The sequence below is a fragment of the Triplophysa dalaica genome, chromosome 24 (assembly GCF_015846415.1).
Source record: "Triplophysa dalaica isolate WHDGS20190420 chromosome 24, ASM1584641v1, whole genome shotgun sequence".
In the NCBI taxonomy this organism is placed as follows: Eukaryota; Metazoa; Chordata; class Actinopteri; order Cypriniformes; family Nemacheilidae; genus Triplophysa; species Triplophysa dalaica.
The window spans coordinates 7489245-7510000 of record NC_079565.1 but is presented as its reverse complement, the minus strand read 5'-3'; the positions used below and the strand labels follow the sequence as shown (position 1 = coordinate 7510000).

The following is a 20756-nucleotide window of genomic DNA, read 5'->3' as shown; positions in this document are numbered from 1 at the left end:
GTAGAAAATGGATGGATGGATGGAAGTTATATTTAATTTTTTCGAAAAATATTCATGGTTTCTTAAATGTTCAAGATTCTTTTCTTTTTTTAATATTTTAAAATATCAATTGGTGTTAAAAAAGTGAGTTAAATCCACAGAATGCACAAAGGTTAATGTAATATGCATATATATATATTTTAAGTAAAAGTACAATTTTCTGTGTGTTTCTGAATTTATTATTTATAGGTATGTATTAAGGTAAAAAGGTAATTCTTTGTTTTACTCTGTGAACTACTTACAATGCTTCTCCCAAATTGTAAATGCAAAGATTGTTTCTATTTGCATTTATTTGCAGAAAATGAAAACTAGTGAAACAGGTCAAAATAACTAAAAGATGCTCTGTGTTTTTTTCAGACCGCAAATACTGCAAAGAAAACCAATTCATAGTCACTTATAAGCAATATGTCAGTAATATTTGTACATGTATTTAGGAAAAGGTTGATTTTCTTTTTTATGATATCACAGTTTTCATGTGTCTGGTCATGCCGTCAGTCTTTCACATCACTCTTGGTTGACTTAATGTCACCTATGCTATGAGGTTTGCTCTACACCGGACTGGAATGGCCACAATACATAAAAAAATGCTGATTAAATGAACATTTGGAATGGTATCTTATTTTTAATCCGCTCCTGTATATACATATCTCTTCAGGTTGAATATTAGTTGCAACAGCAAGCTTAATAAAGCTTGTCATGAATCTTTCACTGACTCCCGAAGACCTTGCATACATCAGATGCATGAATTATGCATGAACCTTCACATTATTTAGTTTTTCTATAAATAATTACCTATAATTTGACCCTGAAAACTCAAAACAAAATGTATGTACATGCGAAATGCGGATGACAAATAGTTTATGTGCCAGTAAAAATGTTGCAGTGTCCCTTAGTAAATGTGTCCGTGTTCTAATTAAAATGATCTAAAGCTCTTGTTGCCCAGTAACCTAGACAGTAAGCTGTTTGTAAATCCCGTGGACTGTGCTGTAAAGGGTTGTGTAAACACCCTCACATTTCACTGGAGATACTACTGTATGTCATAGAAAACAAGCCCTTCATCTCTGAGGTCAGGCACCCATTATATCGCAGTTTGTGGATTTCATCATCTGTCTTTTTTGGTGTGGACAAATTGAGACGTGTTTGCTTGATGTGAACTATATCATATCATAATTACTTTCTAAATACAAAAAGAGGTCAAATAAATGAGCTTAAGATATGTTTTAAGAATGTTTTCCATGCTTGCACTTCTGTCTTGCATTTGATCAATGTTTGGCAGAATTTCATTCAGCAAACACTAGGAGAACGATGTGTTGAAATGTCAGTGTTGTGGTGTCTCCGCAGTGCAGGAGAAACATCCAGCACTTACGTATTCAGAACCACAAAGTTGTGGCTTCTCATGCTAATGAATGGGCTGTGTGGTGGCATGATCTCATAGTTGGCTCGGGTTGGAGTTTTCTGGCCTCCCAGGACACTGTGTTACGGCATCAAAAATCTTCTCTTGCTCCTTTTTATCCCTTAAAACAAGTTTCCTTTCTACCTCTCACTTTCTGTGCCTTTCTGTAAGCTTTAAACCAGGAATCAAAGTATTTAATCACTACAGTTGGTGCAGTACCAGTTGGAGAAGCTATGCAGTATGCAAATAAGCCATGAAAACACAACAAAGTCTTCTGTTGTCAGTGGTCTGCTGCATTGTGCAGTGGCCACACCCTATACAGGTGGCTCAGACTCAGTGACACACTTGTGCTGAAAGAGCCTTTAATATGCTTAACAGCAGAATCAATCTACACTGTCAAATCACAGGACTAGGATTATCAGAAGTAGGGCATTTTACTTTTGTGAAGGTCCAGCAAGAAGAGTTAAAGATAAAGGGTCAAGACCAAAGAAATATTAGTTGGAAAACAACAGTGCCAAATAAAGTAACTGTGAGAAAGGTATACTGAGCATACAGACCACTGTAAAGTTTATGCAATACTTAAAACAGAGCATCTGCAAGACTACAGTAGTGCCGCAAAGTAACATCCGACTTTGAAAACGAACCTCTTTGCTCTCTTTTCAAATACAGCCTTGGAAAAAATTAAGAGACAATTTCAGAGACAGTTTTCTGATTTTGATATTGACTATTTATTTATGTGTTTAGGTCGAATTTAAATATTTGTTTCATTCTGTGAAATACTAACAATATTTTAACAAATGTTAAATGAAAACATTTGAACATTTATTTGCAGAAAATTAAAACTGGAAAAACGGGTCAAAATAACAGAAAAATGCTCTGTATTATTTCAGAGCGCAAATACTGCAAAGATAACAAGTTCATGATCACACTTTTAAGCAATACAACATTAATATTTGAACATGTACTTAGGACAAGTTCGAATGCTAAAGTTTGAAATTATTATGTGATAACCTCGATTTTTATCACAGTTTGCATGTTACTTGTCATGATGTCAGTCTTTCGCATTTTTATTGAATGACTTTACGTCACTTCTGAGCTTTGATTTTGTTGAAATCCAACAGACACCGTACTGAAATGACCACAATACATCTGCAAAATGCTGCATTGAAATACTAATTTTCACAATTTATTATCGTAGACTCCTTGAGAGTGTAGTGTACACCATGAGTTTATAAATGTGTGATATGAAAAATATTGATCTAGTTAGTTAAAAACAAACAGCTGTTGCATATGCCATACTGTATGAATGCTCCACCCTTTCTGATTGGAGAAATGCAACATCATTGCAGGGCCTCCGTGTCTTCTGTACACAAAATGGCTTGTTCCACTAAGGAAATCAGATTTAATGCTGCTAGTAAAACACACAGTACCAAGACAATTTCTGCAAGGTTATTTAGCCTCAATAGCAAACAAGACAGCGGTACGAGTGACTGTTTTAGATGCTGGATAAGGCGATTTTGTTCACTTCCATATGCCTCAGTCTCGTGGGTGATCATATCTAGAGCAAAATATGTGGAGCACCACTGATGCTTTCTTCTCTCATTGCACCATTGGAGCTTTTTTTTTTACCAGAATGCCCTCATTTTTGGAGTTCAACAGCGGATATTAATATCATCATCAAGCAGGTCAGGTGACTGCGATGAGGTAGAGCTGGATCTTTACACGGAGACCTTCTTAAACCATGACTGCTTCATAACGCTTCAGTAAAACTTTAATTAAGATTGAGATGAGAATAACTCCAAACAAATTTGATAGACACTGTCACTTTACTCTGGAATATAAAGAACATAAAACTGGTCCAAAAGAATGGGTCCAAAAACTAAATTGGTCTATCCCTTTATAGCTTAAAGGCCATCTATATGATATTTGATCAATTGGCTTAGCAAACACGCAGCACAATATATTTGTTCAGTCTAATGTTCTCTTTGATGCAAAAGCCCATCCCATAATAGCACCTGTCTCACCTACCAATAAACAAGTAGCAAATCATGGTTCATGACCATCTAAAGCCTGTTTAAGAAAACACTTATATGCAATGTAATCATCATCTTTTTATAAAGGATAATCTGATTTTACAAAAAAACATTCAAGATTTGTTAACCTTTCTTAAATCTTTAACATTGAATGCGTCAGTTTACAATTGTAAGGCTCATGACGACTGTCTCTAGACAGTTTCCGAATGAGCATGTGTAATTATTTTTATCAGCGTTGGTGAGCTCCTGGCATTTTGTCTGTTTTTTTGTTTTGTTTTTCACTAAGCAATAAGAAGGCAGCAGCATAATGTATTTATTATAAATCTGATAGACCCTCTGGGTATCGTGTCGAAGGCAGTGCACAGGCACAGAGAAGACACTGCAGCGATTACCACGCTCTCAAACCTCCTTTGTTTCCAAACTGCTTTGTCACTCGGGCGGCACACTGTCGCTCTACTGAGGGCAGCTGGGGTAAACCTAAAGATTGTTGTTTCTATGGCAGCCTGTATTATTTGCATTGGGCGCATCCTGGTGAAATCTGCCTCACCAGTCTTCACATATGTTGTGCTTTCACTTACGTCTGCCTCATACCATCTGTCCAATGGAAACAGTGCTGGGTTAGGTCAGCTTGGTCCAAACTCAGGTCATGCTGGTTCAGCAGCTCATTGATTATACAACTAATTCCTCCAGGCACACTGTTCATATAATACTTAAATAAATGAAAACAGAGGATGATAGAAGCTTTGACAAAGTAAAACATACAGTATTCGTTGTAAATTTGTATCATGTGATTTCCAACTATCCGCTATTTGTTTTGCATGGATATAGTTTTATAGTTATTTGCAGTTTAATCCCTACCTCTGGCTGTAATCCAAACATCCATGATCTCATTAACACGCATCTGGCAGGACTGTCTATATAATACATCTACATTCTATAAAACATCTGCTTGCTCAACCCTTACATGCACAAATGTATAACTCAGTCAAGATTTTTGTGTTTGTACACATATTTTTCACACAGAATTTGTCCATTTTGAGGCATTTTGTTTTCGTTTAAGGTACTGTAGTGTCCTGTTTTCTGTAGTGATCATAATGATTTACAAGGTTAAATTGCTTTAAAAATATTAAATATTACATAAATGTCTCCTTTATCAATTTTTATATTTCCTACAAGGCCAAAAATATATATACCATTGTACCCCCTTCCTCCATTTATAATGGTCAATTCACCTGTACTGTAGGCTTCGGTCTATTCTAGAGTCCTTTCCTAAAGGAAAGTAAATTGATGTAGTGATTGTCATATAGCTTCTGTCATTGGATTTCAGATAAACAAATCAATGCAGCGTTGTTAAGGGACATGTTATTGAGGATGCTGTGTTAGGCATTTTAATGAGTTCCTGTTCATTCCCTTATTTCACCGGTTCATCACCGTGTTTCCAAATGCAAATCATAAAATGACTACATTGTGGCTACAACTGTGTTTAAATGTCAGTTGTGAGTCAGATTCATTTCAAAATGCCTGGATATTGACAGCTTGCCCTTACTGTTCTTGAAAAGCAAACAGAAAGCACAATCACTTCTCCTATGGGATTCAGGGTTGTTTACTATCTTTCAATGCTTTAACCCTAGAAGTCTATAGCTGTACTTTATTTATTCTTAATGAAAGTATGAGAGAACAAGTTCAAGTTCGTTTTTATCAGTAATATTAACAAAAGTGTTTTTTCCAGGGCAAAGGACTCTGCACCACAAAAGTGATGTTCTTGAGACGGTTGTGTTGGTAAACCCGTCACAAGATTCGGTTGTATCGGAGGTAAAGTTCATTTATTTGGTGCTCTTTTTGTTTCTTACAAAGGCTGATTAATGGATTTGATGTTGAACTGAATAACCTTGGTGATGCACAACCTTGTAATGACTTGCTGGAAACAGACAGACAATAATAGGGTAATGTGTTTTAAATGCCCTCTATGTCTCTTTATGTCCTAGATCCATTCTCTTGTATCTGACCAAGCTGTGCACAAGCTACTTGTCCTGAGTGGGCAGAGCTTGGACCAAGGTGACCTGGTTCTGCAAACTGGAGTCTTTACTCATCAAACCTTCTCACGTGTGTTTGCTGATCCTGCGGTGAGTTTAGACCATTTTAACTTTATAGTTACAGCATTTCCAAATGCATTTTTAGAAACATTATCCTGTTCTATAATCATGATTCAATTGAAAAACAAATTGCTCTGGTTGTTTTACATACAAGTCTGTTTATTTGCTGAAACAAACATGTATATACATATATAAATTAATCATGTTGGATTTGTTTTCATCTTGTAGGTCAGTAATCTTCTGGTTAAAGCCAGCCCTGGACACCAGCCTACACTGACCGTATCTTGTCGTGGTGAGGCAGGCTGGAGTTCTATAGGCCAACAGCAACATATTAGGGAGTTGCTGATTTATAAGCTGAATCCTGAGCCCATACTTCCTAAGATGGAGGGGGTCACCGAGTTCACAGAGTACATATCTGAGACTGTGGATGTACCATCCCCATTTGACCTTCTTGAGCCTCCCACCTCTGGAGGATTCCTAAAGCTCTCAAAGCCTTGCTGCTACATCTTTCCTGGTGGAAGAGGGGACTCGGCCCTCTTTGCTGTCAATGGTTTTAACATTCTGATCGATGGCGGCTCTGACAGAAGGTCATGCTTCTGGAAGCTTGTCAGACATTTAGATCGTATTGATTCTATTCTTCTTACACATATCGGTGCTGATAACCTTCCCGGGATCAATGGACTCCTTCAGAGGAAGGTTGCAGAGCAGGAGGAGGAGGAGTCTCAAGGCTCCACCACGTACAGCGACTGGATGAAGAACCTCATCTCTCCAGAACTTGGAGTCGTATTCTTCAATGTGCCAGAGAAGCTTCGAACATCAGAATCGAATTTGAAAGTCAAGCGGAGCATTGAAGAAGCCTCTCTTACTTTGCAATACCTCAACAAGCTGGGAATCAAACCTGAGCCTTTATCTCGAGTGGTTAGTAATACGATCGAGCCGATAACTCTTTTTCACAAAATGGGTGTGGGGAGGTTGGACATGTTCGTCCTGAACCCTGTGAAGGACAGTAAGGAAATGCAGTTCCTTATGCAGAAGTGGGCAGGTAACAGCAAGGCTAAGACAGGAATAGTGCTTCCCAATGGAAAAGAGGGAGAAATATCTGTACCTTATTTAACATCTATCACTGCTCTAGTAGTGTGGCTCCCTGCCAACCCCACAGAGAAAATCGTAAGGGTTCTTTTTCCCGGAAATGCACCACAGAACAAAATACTTGAAGGGCTTGAAAAGTTGAAGCACCTTGACTTTCTGCGTTATCCGGTTGCTACACAAAAAGACATATCTTCTGGACTCTCACCAACAGCTGTGAAGCAAACAAAGTTGAAGCAAAGAACTGAGAGCAAAGAAAGTCTTAAGTCATCTCCTAAGACTCATGCACCAATGAAGCCTTCTAAGAAAGAAACAGACGAACACGAGGATGTATCTTTCATCGAAACAAAGAGTGACTCTGTCAAGGAGAACAAGATTGAGAAAAAAGAAGAAAAGAAACACACTAAACCACTGAAACCGAAAGGCGAAGTTGCAGAGAAGAAAAAACTACTGAAGGAGAAATCTCTGAAAAAACACCCAAAGGAAAGGGTGTCAAAAATGGATGAAAAGAAAGACAAGGAAAAGAGAGAGGTAAAGAAAGAAAAACGTGACATTAAAAAAGATGACGGAATGAAAAAAGATGAGAAAAAGATTAAATCCAAGGACGTGTCAAAACCCGAACTGAGGAAAATAACTAAACCTGACCTGAAACCCTTCACACCTGAGGTCAAGAAGACGCTCCACAAAGCTAAAACCCAGGTCAAATGCAAAACGATAAAAAGCAAACCTAAAACTACCAAAGTGGACAGTGCAGAGACTGTAGCCGCACCAGTGGTTAAGAAGATTGAGCCTGAGGTACAAGAGAACAGAACAGAGGTTGTATCTGCTCACTCTACAGAAGATTTAACTAAGGACATTGATGATTTTAGATCCACTGAAAAAACTGAACATTTTGAGGCTCCTAAAAGTGCCCTTACGATCTCAGAATTAGCAGCTGAAGAAACAGGAAGTCCCAAGACTGTAGACAAGAAAGAGCAGGATCATGTCCCTCAAACTGCAACAACAGAGAAAACAGAAATCAAAGAAGCTGTACCTTCAGAAATGCAAGAACAACGGCATGAGCCCCAGGCGCCAGAATTAGAGAAATTTGAGGATGAGGGTGCAGCTATTGAAGATGAAGATGAGGAAGAGGTTGAAATACAAGCTATTAGAAAGACGAAAGATGATGAGGAGGAAGACATGGGTATAGGAGATGAAGAGGATGAAGGGGCAGAGAAAGAAACCAAAGACTTCGAAGGAATGGACAGAAAGCATGAAGTTGAGGAAATGGAGAAGAAAAAACAGTGGGAGGAAGTAAAGACCAAAGCTGAGGAGGAGATGTTTGAAGATGATGTGATTGAAAAAGCTGAGCTAGAGGAAGCAGAAGATTTGGATGCCATTGCAGATGAAGAAATAAAATACTTCCCTGCTGAGAAATTAAAGGATGCTGAGGTCAAAGAAGAAGATGATGCATACTTGTCAAATGTTGAGGGTATTACATCAACTGCTCAAGGAGCTGCTGCAGCAGAGCACCTATCATATATCCAGGATGAAACCATTCCAGGTTATCCAGAGACTGAGCAGACCATCTCAGATGAGGAGATTCATGAAGAAGCAGAAGACAGGATACCACACCTCCAATATGAGGTTGGTAGCTATGACGTCTCAGTCCCAGCCCAACCAGGCTCCTTTGATGATATCCAAGGAGCGAGAGAAATACAAGCAACTGCAATGGGAAATGAAACTGGCAAAGCACAGGAGCCAGCTATTTCCATCTACACCAGCATTCTCGCAGCTCCGTTAGCTGAAGAGGAACATGTTTCATCAGCAACCTCCATAACGGAGTATGACAAGCTGTCCTCTTTACCCACTTCTGTTGCAGAAGATCAGTCAGTAGCATCAATCACAGCTCCTCAGACTGAAGACACTGGAAAAAGTTCTCTGGTCTTAGACACCGTAAACAGCGTACAGCCTGTTGCTCAGATCGAGGCCACCCAGGGGAAAGACTATGTACATTCAGCTGGAACCATCTCACCAACATCTTCCCTAGAGGAGGACAAGTGCTTCAAATCTCCTTTTGATGAATCTCCTCCACTTCCCTTAGAAGGTAAAACAGAGGGAATTGAGATGGCAGCCCATTGTGATGACGAAGAGGAGGATGAGTATGAAGATCAAACGCCAAATGTTGACATTTCACTCGGAAAGTTACAAGAAGGATATGCCTCGCCTGATAGACTTGACAACGAGAAAGAAATAGACACACCTAAAAGTCCAGTGCCTTTAGTTTCAGATACTTCTGTTGAGAAAAAATCCTTGCCTTCTGAGATTGAGATGAGGTCAGTTTCCCCAATTAAGGAGGAGTCATGTTTTGAAAAACAAACCACTCTATTTTCCCCAATGCATAGTGTTTCTACGCCTACAGTTTCTGAATCCAGCATTTATCCAGAGGTGGAAGACCGCTGCGTTAGTCCTGATGACAGCACTGTTAAAATGGCTTCTCCCACACAATCTGGACCTCCTAGCACATCTCACACACCTCTAAGAATGTCACCTGTGGAAGGCAAGGATAAACTCTTTAAAGAGTCCCATCAGGAAATACAAGAGCCAGTTAGCTCCACTGAAGTTAAACTGGAAAAGGAGAGTGAAAAACAAAAACCTGATATGTTAGACAAGAAGGAAATACATCAAGGAGAAGAGGAAGGCAAGAAAAGCACCCTGGAAAATGAAGTGTCAACTTCTGCACTCCTTCGCTTTGGGGAAAATGTTGAGGGCTCTTCTGCTGTAAAAGAAATTGTAACAGTTTTACCATCAAGAGAAACAGGTGGAGCTGAAATAATGCCTCATCTAAGTGCTGAAAACAAGGACAGAATTGAAGAGGACCTTAAAGAAAGCACTAAGCCATTGGTCCTAGAGAAAAAAGAAGGCAAGTTATCTGAGGAAGCTCATGATATAAATGCATCCACGGAAAAAGAAGAAAAAAGAGAAAAGGAGAAAGAAAAGTGTGAGGATGAGAGAGATGTTGAAGAGAAGCACAAAGAGAAAGAACACACACTAACACATGCAGAACTTACAAAACATGATGGTGTTATATCAGGACCAGAGAAAACAGCATTACCTTTTAAAGAGGATTCTGATGAAAAAACAATACAAGAGAAGTCGCATGATAAGAGTTCCCCAACAATTCTGGAAAGATCTGAAATGGAGAAACAAATTCAGGAAATTGAACGAGAGAAAGCCGAACTATCTTCCAAATTGCTACAAGAATCTAAAGAGAAAGATCTGACTGATTCATCTTATCACTCCCAAGAAACAGGTTTAGACATCAAAGTAGAAACATCAACATGCCACGAATCATCTGAAAAATATATATGTGCAAAACAAGACACAGTAGAATCAGATAAAACAGCTAAACTGGAAAAGACATCTGTGCTGACATCAGAGTCAATTGAAGTTAAACCAGACATTTCAGGGGAAAGTGTTTCATCGGTCTGTAAAATAGACCAGACTAAGGACCTCAAAACTCAACTACAGCAATTAACTGAAGGAACAGATGTTGCCTTAAAAGATGATGAAAATGCAGAAAGCAACATTGAGTCTTGCATGACATCTGAGAAAATCATTTCAGCTGCTAAAGAACATGAAGAATCTAAAAGCACAGAGGAAATAAAATCTAAAACACAAGAGCAAGTCTCAAAACCAGATTCTCAATATCTAAATGTGCATGTGCAAGAGAGTCAGCCTATTACAGAGAAAAATTATTTATCTGGTAAAGATGTTGAAGAAACAAAAGAGATCCCAACACAAGAGAAGGAATCTCATGTATTAGGGGTAGCTCTATGTGAAACTGAAATAACTGTCAAACAAGATGAAGGACAAAAGGAGAAGTTTTTGGAAGAAACACAAACTATGGGTGTAGAAAAAATAGACACACAAACTTTGGGTGTAGAAATTTTTTACCAAAAATCAGGATATGAATCAGTAGAAGGCCAAACACAAATTTCCCAGTCTGTCGTTTTACACGACACACATGAAGAGGCTCAAAGTAGCCAAGAAAAAGAGAAAAATAAAGAAGACACCAAATCAATAATATTAACTTCTGATAAAACTGATTCTACACCAAAACACCATGAATTTAAAGATGAAGAAGCAGTCTTGAAAGAAGGTCAAGTCGAGCTGCCTGTCTCTAAGGAATTAAGTTATTTTGATAAAGAGTATCAACACTGGCAAGAAAAAGAGGTAGAAGAGAGCATGGTAGTGACAGACATCACCAAACTAACTACCAAACCTATTGAAGAGTCTAAAGAACATCAAACTTTTGGAACAACAGATATGTTTACTACTTCTAAATCTGAATATGACTCTAAAATGGAGAGCCAACCCCAGACAATAACATCAAAGGACGATTCACAAGCTAAAGAAGATGAAATAAGTAAAGGCTTAGTTGTCAAATCTGAACACCCAGTTCTGTTTGAAGACATACCATCAAAAGCAAATGAATTTAAAGATAAGTGTGTGGATGACAGTCAGATCTCTAAAGATACAACACCATCTAAGAAAACAGATTCTGCTGCTAAACAAGATGAGCTGTATGAAGAGAAAAAAATTGAAGAGACTGTTGCTAAAATTCCAGAATCAAGTATAGTGACAGATTTGGCTGGTGATACAAAGCAAGAAGTTAAAACCACACCTCTGGAAGAAGAAAAGGTTCAGAAAATGCAATCAGAATCAGATAAAGTTGAGGATTCAAAGTCAGAACATGATTCTTTGGACAAACTGATGAAAAAAGATGAGATATCAGAACAACATCGTCATGCTGAACAAGATAAAGTCAGCAAAGAGTTTGAGAAGAAATTATTAGAAGAAGATGCATCAAAATTGTTGTCAGAGGAAGAAGAGGTTAAAGCCAAGTTGGAACAGGGAGCTGAAAGTACATCTCTTCCAGAATCATCAGAAAAAAAGTTTGAGGCCTCAGATCTGACTTGTAAAGATCAAGTCAAGTTGAAAGATGAATCCCAAAAGGATTTCAAGCAGTATACATCATTTCACGAAACAGATACTTTACCATCATCAGACATTGGATTCAAATTAAATTTAGATTATAAGGAAAAATGCCTTGAGGAGATAGCACAAGAACCATTGACTGTAGACAAAACAAAAGACAGCATGAAGTCAACTTATGAATCTACATTTCCAACAAAATTTTCAGATGAAGATGAAAGTACAGAGGAGGATGAAGGAGACGCTGTTTGTATGGGAGGAGCTGGTTCAAGACCATTATCAATAGAACCCTGGAAGTCTGAGGTGCAAAAAGCTAGCAGTTCTGCACAACCTTTCACATCTGATAGTATGAAAAAAGAGGAAATTTTAGAAGAAAGAGAGTTGGCTAGAGATTCAGGCGAAACATCGGCAGAACTAGAGAAAGAATCTAGGGTGGATACCACCTCACCAACTCTTGCTCCTGCAGATAAAAGCAGTACACCTGTAACAGAGATTTCAAGTGAGAGCAAAGCAATGAGCATCAAACTGTCCTCTGGCGATAAGTCAAGTGTTGAGGATACTAAACATGAAACATCGCTCTCTTCAAAAGAGACTGCAAAACCAGAGAAGGAGGCTGAGCGGGAAAGGGAAGGAGAACGTGAGGTTGCCTCTCCAGGGTTTGAACCACATTCAGATTTTCAAAAAACTGCTAGCGTTGATGAAAAATGTGCTAAGAAGACTGACACTGACAAAATGGAATCCAAAAAGGAAAAGGATGACAAGATGACTTATGAAGTGGAAAAAGAAAGCTACGAGGCTTCTAAATACGAACCGTATGAAAAGCCGATCTCAAAAGACACTGAGATAGAAAAAGTGGAAGAGATTCAGCGTTGTAGTCTGGATATAGATTTCGATGACAATAGAATAGCAAGTCAGTCCCATTTGCTTGGAGCTGCATGCCCGGTAGAAGAACAAAGTGATGAAGAACCAGTTTCTTTCAGTAAGGTTGATTATCAGACTTCATTTACAGAGACTAGGACAAGTGTTCACAGCAGCCACAGTGCCTACTCAGAGCATGATAATAAGGAACTATACCGAGAGGAACAATTGGTTGGGGAAGAGAGACAAGATACAGTTTATGTGGACAATAGTTTGAGTTACGCAGAAACCTCATCTACTGTAGGGTTGAGGTCGTTTGCCTCAAGCGATTTGCAAGACAAATCAGAAAAGTTGGAAAGAGAGGAGAAAGAGAAGGAGAAAGAGGACACACAAGGAGAAGATGAAGGTCATGCTAAATTGTCACAAGAATCTTGTACATCCTCTAGTGTGAGCCAATCTGAGATGTCTGACCATACAACACATAAGACATTGGCAACACCTAAATCAGATGACTTGGACAAGACCACCACTTCTGTTGAAAGTCATGCAATAGAGGCTTCCCCTCAACAAGGAATTATCTCACCATCAGAAGATGAGTCAAGTTGTCAGGGCCCAACACCGTCCTCAGCTTCCACCTACAGTGAGACCAAAACACAGAGTCAAATCTCTAAAAGTGAAGCTAGTAAAGAGAAAAACAAATTTGATTCAGATGAATACAAAGAGGAATCGTTTGGTTCTGGTCGGTACTCACCACCTGAGAAAGAAATACCCTCTACCAGGTTGTTGCACGAAGAAGCAGAATCTAGTGCCGCCACTCCTAGTGTTTCAGGACAATCGATGACTGTTGATGACAATGTTCTTTCATTTGAGCGCGTTAGCAAAACCGATTCCCCTACAAGCAAGTCATTGATGGTGAGTGGGGAGGCAGAGGAATGCATGGTCACAAGCCAGAAAATACTTGCAGAAGAGGAAGAGTATGAGGATGATGAAGAAGAGGATGCAAGTGACTTGGATATTGAAAAGGGTGCAAGAGAGATCTCTGAGAAAGAGTCCAAGGCAGCATCTGATGTCAGTGCTACATCAAAATCACCTGAGGTTAATAAAGAGAAGACAAAAGAAAAAGAAGAAACCACTGATGCTGTTGAAGTTGGAGCAGCTCAACAGGCAAGCACTGTTGGCCCATCATCTACAGAGATGAAGGCACAGACAACAGAGCCTTCAGTAGGACAAGAAGATCAACATGATGTATGCAGCAAAGACGCTGAAGAATCAAAAAAAAAAGACACTATTTTGGCTCAAACTGACATACTCAAGACCAGTGATGACAAACATGAACCACAGAAAGCTTCAGATCACAAGCCTGAAGGCTCTGAATCCCTGGCCACTGCTCAGACAGCCATGTCTGATCCAACCTACTCTTCCTCATCATCATTCAGTTGCTCTTCTTCAACGTCTGCATCATATTCAACTGGTCAACACCTTGGAGAAGGGCCAGACATCCCAGTTACCATTCTCAGTGCTCAAATGAGGTCAGATGGAGACAGTATTTCATACGAGTACTCATCACTGAAAGAGGAAGAATCGCCGATCATGGATTTACCATATTTAAGTACTGGGGTTCATTTAAAAGATGAATACATGGATGTTTCTGGTAGATTTATACCTGCTGCCGCAATAACGGACTGCAGTCTTCCCAGGTTTTCTACCCTCAGTCCTTTAGAAGAATCCAAATCCTTTCTTCAAGATCAAACATCATCAGCTGAGGAGAAGTCAGAGGAAGAGATGTCCAGTCTTAAATCTGACAGGGAACATCTTTCTAAATCTAAACATGTATCTGTAACAGAAACACACAGCTCAAAACTGCCAGATTCAGCAGCGTCCAAGTCAGCACAGCCAACTGAGATAGCATCTGATACATCTCACATGTTTAATATTGCACCTTTGCAGAAAGCTGACTCTGGTGACAAACACTCCAAGGAACAGTCTCCTGATGATGAGCCTGAAGAGAACAAACGTGATTTTGAGGAGGGAACTTTACCTTGCATAATTGAGTGTGATAGATCTTCAACACCTGATCAAAAAACAAGCAAAGTATCATTAACAGAGCAACCCACTGATGTGAAAACCTCAACAACAAAACTTGATCAGAACACAACAGATGGAGCCCCAGAAGCAATGAGCTCTCAAAAGGTTCCATCCACGGTGTGTGAAATACTCGGTACCAGCATAGTCACTGAAGGTGTAAAGCAAGAGGGGGAAATTAAGATGTCAGGGGAAATGAAACCCCAGACTGAGAAAACACAGGAGACGGCAGAGTTAAAAGAAGCAAAAGTGAGCAAGACGGAATATGAAGAGAAAAGTGAGATGGATGAAAAAGAAGTAAAGCCCAAAGCAACAGAGGAAGAAAAGACAAAACATGAAGAGAAGGTTGAAATGAGCTCGGAAAAGAAGGAAGAGTTTCTAGATGACGGCAAGAAAGAAAAGTCAGAGAAGAAGATGGAGAGTGAAAGAAAAGCTGAAGTCCTGTCAGAAGAACCAAACGAGAAGATACAGATGGAAAAGATTGTGGAAAAGGAGGAATCGAAAGCTAAGTCACAATTAGAACAATTAGAGGTGAAGATAGAAAAAAACAGCGAGAAAACAGATACAGTTGAGGCTAGCCAGCATAGTACCCTTCCATATGCAATGCAGCATGAGGATGTAATATATATAAAGGCTCCACCTGGCTATGGGGAAGATGTTTATGAAGGTATGGAGGAGGAAGACGACGAGGTGATAAAACATGGCTCAAAAGAACATCAGTCAACTCCACCTTTGGCTCATTCATCAGGAGACCAGGCCTCTTGCCCCGAGGACTCCAAAAAGTCAGACGAGGGACCCACTCGACCCTCTGACCTCTGCATGGAAGCCACATCCTCTCATTCACCTTCACTCTTCAAACACCGTAAGGGAGACATCTCTCCGTCCTTTATTAACCCAAGTCCACATGAACTGTCCAGTGAGGAGGGAGAGGAAGATGCCAGAAGTGATCGCTCAAGGGAGGATGATGGTGATGAGCATGGGCAGCACTCCATCAAGAGGAGATCTCATAAACAGCAGCATCGTCATTCCCAAAGTCGCCCAGAAGATGCCAAGGAAGCTTCACACAGCCTTCCAGGTGGTACTGCGAGTGGCGTTCTGTTAGCTGGGGAAGAAACTCCCCCTACATCTTTGAGTGAGTCGATCCCATCTCAGTCTGACTCAGACGTTCCTCCAGAGACTGAAGAATGTCCGTCAATTACAGCAGAAGGAAATCTTGACTCTGATGAAGACGCAGAGCATCTGCCAGTAGACAAGATGTCCGCCGCTGGTAGCAGTGGAGGAAGCCATCATTCCTCCTCCCCAAGGAGTCACGATCCCCCACCCGTCCCAATGAAAGACCCTCTTCCCCACCCACCTCACCCTGACGTGTGCATGGTCGACCCGGATGCGCTTCTCAATGGTCAGACGCACACAGAACGACCAGTGAAGAAAGACCTCAAAACCGGTAGAGGCTTGAGGAAGACGCTTGGGAAATCGGCATCACCTGCACGTAAAGGAGAAACGAAAAGCAGAAGATCTACCACCCCTGTGAAGCACACATCCAAAGACTCCTCGCCTCATATTCCTTCTCTGAAAAGAAAAGATTCCGAAAGAGCATTTCGTTTGTCCAAGATGGCCGAGACACAGGGATCAAGGGGAGACGTGTTTACCTCCGCAAAAGGATTAGTCAATGGAGTTAAGAGTAATGCAGGTACAAGTGTCTCATAACTTGACAACAATGGCCCTGCAATTGCAACAACGTGTGCAAATAACCAATGTTATGATTTATTTAGGTTCTAACCAGAAGTCGAGCACTGGAACTTCACCGGTATACGTTGATCTAGCTTACATTCCCAATCACTGCAGTGCTAAAAATGTCGATCAAGAGTTTTTCAAGAAGGTGCGTGCCGCATACTATGTCATTAGTGGAAATGACCTGGGTAGTGGTGAACCCAGCCGTGCTGTTCTTGATGCACTGCTAGAGGGCAAAGCACTGTGGGACACTAACCTTCAGGTAACATCCAACTTTATATTTGTATAAATGTCTCAGTGCTTTGGTTTCCATACAATGTTATTCAATGGGGCCCACGTTTGTTTGGTTATCAAGGTTCTTTAAAATATCAACTTTGTGTGTGGTTTGATTTCTTTAACAGTATTTAATTATTTATCTGACATTTCTTTTCTCTTTTAGGTGACTTTAATTCCGACCCATGACACAGAGGTAACTCGGGACTGGTATCAGCAGACCCATGAAAAACAGCAGGATCTGAATATAATGGTGTTGGCCAGCAGCAGCACAGTGGTCATGCAAGATGAATCTTTCCCTGCCTGCAAAATAGAATTTTGAGTTAGTTTTCCATTTAGAGCTCACCATTCATTTCTTATTCATTTCTAATCTTTTAGATTTAGGTTACTTCAACTCTCAGCTTTCCATCAGCTACCATTTACTATAGTTTGTACTCTAATCCTGAAAGGCAACAAAATCCTAGTGCTGTCAAAATACTTCTTATGAGCTTTGTTAATGATTTAAGCTGTTGTAATTTCATTTCTGATCGCATCTGCAATGCTTTGGCAGAAAATTGAATGTTCACTAGCTAGCGGCTATGACAATATACATATATAATGTTCATAGGCTACGTTTATCTGTGTATCTGAATTGCAAATTGAGTTCTCAACATGATAACATAAAGTGACTAAAATTTTGACCTCTAATGCCCATAAATTGAATTCGAAGCACAAAAATGCTTTAATAGAACATCTGATTATTGTTCCATGTCCTTGATTTTGAGCACATAAACATGTTAACAATACTGTCTGTAAAACAATATAAGGACATCCAAAATTAAGGAGTTAAAGGTTCACCGAATACCAGCAACTGAAAAAAAAGCATACACTAAACTGCTAATCCAAAGGGGATCAGTGCCAAATTATTAACACCAGTTATCTCAAAATCGGTGTACAAGTACATGAGATTCAATAGAATGAAGTATATTTTAGTCTAATAACCTGGTCTCAATGTAGTGATAGCCCTGGAAAAACACAAATATGAAGGATTGTGCTTGAAGAATCTGCAGCTGAGTAGGTTAGTGAACAGTATTTTGATATTACAATCATTTTACTCTAAAGCGTGATGCTTCCCTACTTCAGACTGGGTACAATAACAGTTGCTATGTTATTTAAAGACTGTACAGTGTCTCTTAAACTAACAACTTAAACTAAAAGCAAGAGCAACATTACACACCAATGAAGTAGACTGCCATAATAGACAATTACACAATGTTCTGTTGCTTGAGTGAAGAGTTGAATTTTGAATGAAATGTGAATGGCCCTCAATAATGTTATAAATATTCAAGACTTATTCCTAAATCTTAGATTCCCTCAGTCCACAAGCACTTTAGGTTGTATAGTCTGTTTGTTGATTAAATTTCACTGTGTTGTGGAGAGAGTAAAAAAGGTTTCAGTGGTTGTTGTGAGAGCAGACAGTGAGGTTTCTCTCCTGTGCCTTTTGCACGGCCCATTTAGAAACAAGACTGTTGTTTGACTAGGAAATTGCCGGCTTGCGCATACAAAACAAATCTTTTTAGAATAGCAATTATTTATTTTTAGAATTAGAAAGCCTCATCACTTATTTAAGTTTGTGCTGATAAGCGTCAGATGTTTATACTTATAGCATCATGTTGCACCAAGTATGATTGCACTTTTATCTAATGAAGAAGTGGGTTTGGTAGGTAGGTAGCATCTTAAACTACACATTAATTTATTTTAAAAAGCAGATATTAAACTTTTAATCAAAAAAGAGGGGACGTTGGATATTTTTTTATCTGACAGTAGAATGAAAAACTACTTTAGCTAGCTAGTATCTAATAAATTAAATGTTATTGATTACAAAAACTCAAATACCAAAATGAGATTGTGTATTTTAACAGACAGTTTTTGTTGCTAACATTAATTGGATTTTTTGTGGAGCCCCATTGGAGCCCCATTGCCTCTTTAAAATGTGTACGGGACTTCCTATTATTTCTTTAAATATACTACAGTACATTAAGGGTGAAACAGTGGCTCTACGTGTTTAACTGCATTTTGGGCATCTTAATTATCTTGGTCTCCGTTACTTAAAACAACACATTTAGGCCTCACTGGAAAATGTATATTTTGGTTTATTTAAAAGTAGCCTTGATAAAGAGCAGGCGCCATTTGTTTCTCCAAACAAAACTCTTTACTCCTCTATTTCACATTGTGCAAACCTCCCAAATATTTTAGTCCATCTAATACAGTAGTTGCTTCTTTACAGTATGTATTCAGTATTACACATTGTAGTTGACTTCATATTCATGTTATATGACAGCAGTTAAGATATCTTTGGGGTGACTGAGTGGTCAGATATATGCTTACTAGCTTACTGTGAATGCATACAACAGACATGGAGGTCAAATGCTAAGAATTTACCTGTAGCTCCCCCAAAAAAAGAGTAGCTTTGGAAATAAACTAGTTTTAGTTATAAATTGTATTATGTTAAATATACATTCACGTATAAACATTCAAATTAATCATACCAATATACAGAAATAAAAGGCAAACTGAGACCAAATTGTTTTTTTTATCTTTTTTTGTGGGGTGGATATTTCATATTTATTTTCAAATACCTGGCCTTAGTAACAACAAGTACTATGTAGTCTTGTTTAGCTGTGATTTCTTTACACAAAACTATTTTTGTGCTAAAGACGAATACGCTAACTTGAAATAATATATTTGAATGTAAAGGTTGCTTTGCTGGACTTGTTTCATCAAGGCAAAATATGCACACGGCACAGACAAACCTCTCAGAAAGAAGTGGGTGGGTTTGAATGAGGAATGACTCATGTCAAATGTCACTATGTTTAGCTATTAATTAGTTAGGGACTCGCTTACAATAATATTCCAAAACGCTGGTTTGCAGAGTTCTGTTTTACGACCACTAATAACCGAATACACTACGGATGTAAGGTTTAACTTTAACTAATATGACTTGAAATGGCAAAACAGAATCAAAACAAATGGCGTTATCCTATACATACTATTCAAGATAGAAGTTCTACGGTCACTGTAATTTACTTCGAAAAGTTAACAAAGACTAAAGATACAGTACCTCTTCAATACATGTTAGTTCAAATAAATCCTCCAAGTACTGTACATCTTTTTATCATGTGATGGATTCATTTGATCATGTGATGGATTCATTTGATCATATGTCATGTATCCGTATCCATCTTTTGCATGTGACCTTATTAGTTGTACGCCTGAATGTAATTGTTTAATGATCAGAATTGAAACAAAACTATTTTAAGATATATTTGAACAAGCTAATTGTCTCTATGGTACTGAAATATGCATATTATCGGGCTTGGCTTCTGTTTGCCCTAAGATGTTGTTGAGAAGATGCTGTGATATTTACTTGTTCTTTGGCGCTGTATGAATCTTAGTTCTCTTATTTCTTAGTGCAATATTCCACATTCTGTATTTAAATGCTCAAAAGTAGATTTCTGCTGATTTACTGTAAAGGGAACCATCCCGGTGATCATCATTAAAAAACATTTAGCAAAATTTGGAAACGTTTTGTGTGTGTGCGTTTTTATGCATGTTACACAAATGTTTTTTTTTAAACAATAAAGTTGCTCTGTCATTGTTAATGCATTAGCTAACATAAATACTGTAAAATTATCGTTCATTATTTAATTATTTACTTTAATTCATGTTATTTTTCAGCATTTACTAATACATTTTTTTAATGATTTTGAGCACTTATTCATCTTTCTTTGTAGATGTCAACTAATGCATTTAATTTTAATAAAACTTCATGGTAAAGTATTATTGTTTAACTTAGGTTTAATAAACTTATTCGGTTTTCGGACAAGCAAAATCTACATTATTTCATTTCCAGTCTTCTGTCCCATATACAAAATAAGAGACCTTTATCAAGTGAAAGCGCAAAACAATTTATGCGATTTGGCTGTACGTTCACACGGAAACGTTTTCGTTTCACGGCGTTCTCATTTCCGTGTAAGCCCCGAAGTACGCAACAATGAGAAAACGGCATCTTGCGCATGCGTATTAGGTGTGGGGGTGTGGTATGCGCGTGTACACTCAAACACAACGACGAAGAAGAAACAAATACAACAAAGTGGATAATATTGTTTGTCAACGCTTCTCCAGCAAGGTGTAGATACACCAGTGCTATAA

At 38.7% G+C, this 20756-nt stretch overlaps 1 protein-coding gene across 1 annotated transcript in view; it reads left to right on the top strand.

Moving 5' to 3' along the window:
* map1ab (microtubule-associated protein 1Ab) overlaps positions 1-20120 on the top strand; it is a 24149-nt gene extending 4029 nt beyond the window's left edge. Inside the window, exons 2-6 of the mRNA XM_056739390.1 lie at positions 5195-5277; positions 5451-5588; positions 5787-16251; positions 16334-16554; positions 16732-20120. Of these exons, the coding sequence (XP_056595368.1) occupies positions 5940-16251; positions 16334-16554; positions 16732-16887 (10689 nt within the window). The 5' untranslated portion in view covers positions 5195-5277; positions 5451-5588; positions 5787-5939 and the 3' untranslated portion in view covers positions 16888-20120. The remainder of the gene's footprint in view (positions 1-5194; positions 5278-5450; positions 5589-5786; positions 16252-16333; positions 16555-16731) is intronic.
* Positions 20121-20756: the final 636 nt, after the last annotated feature.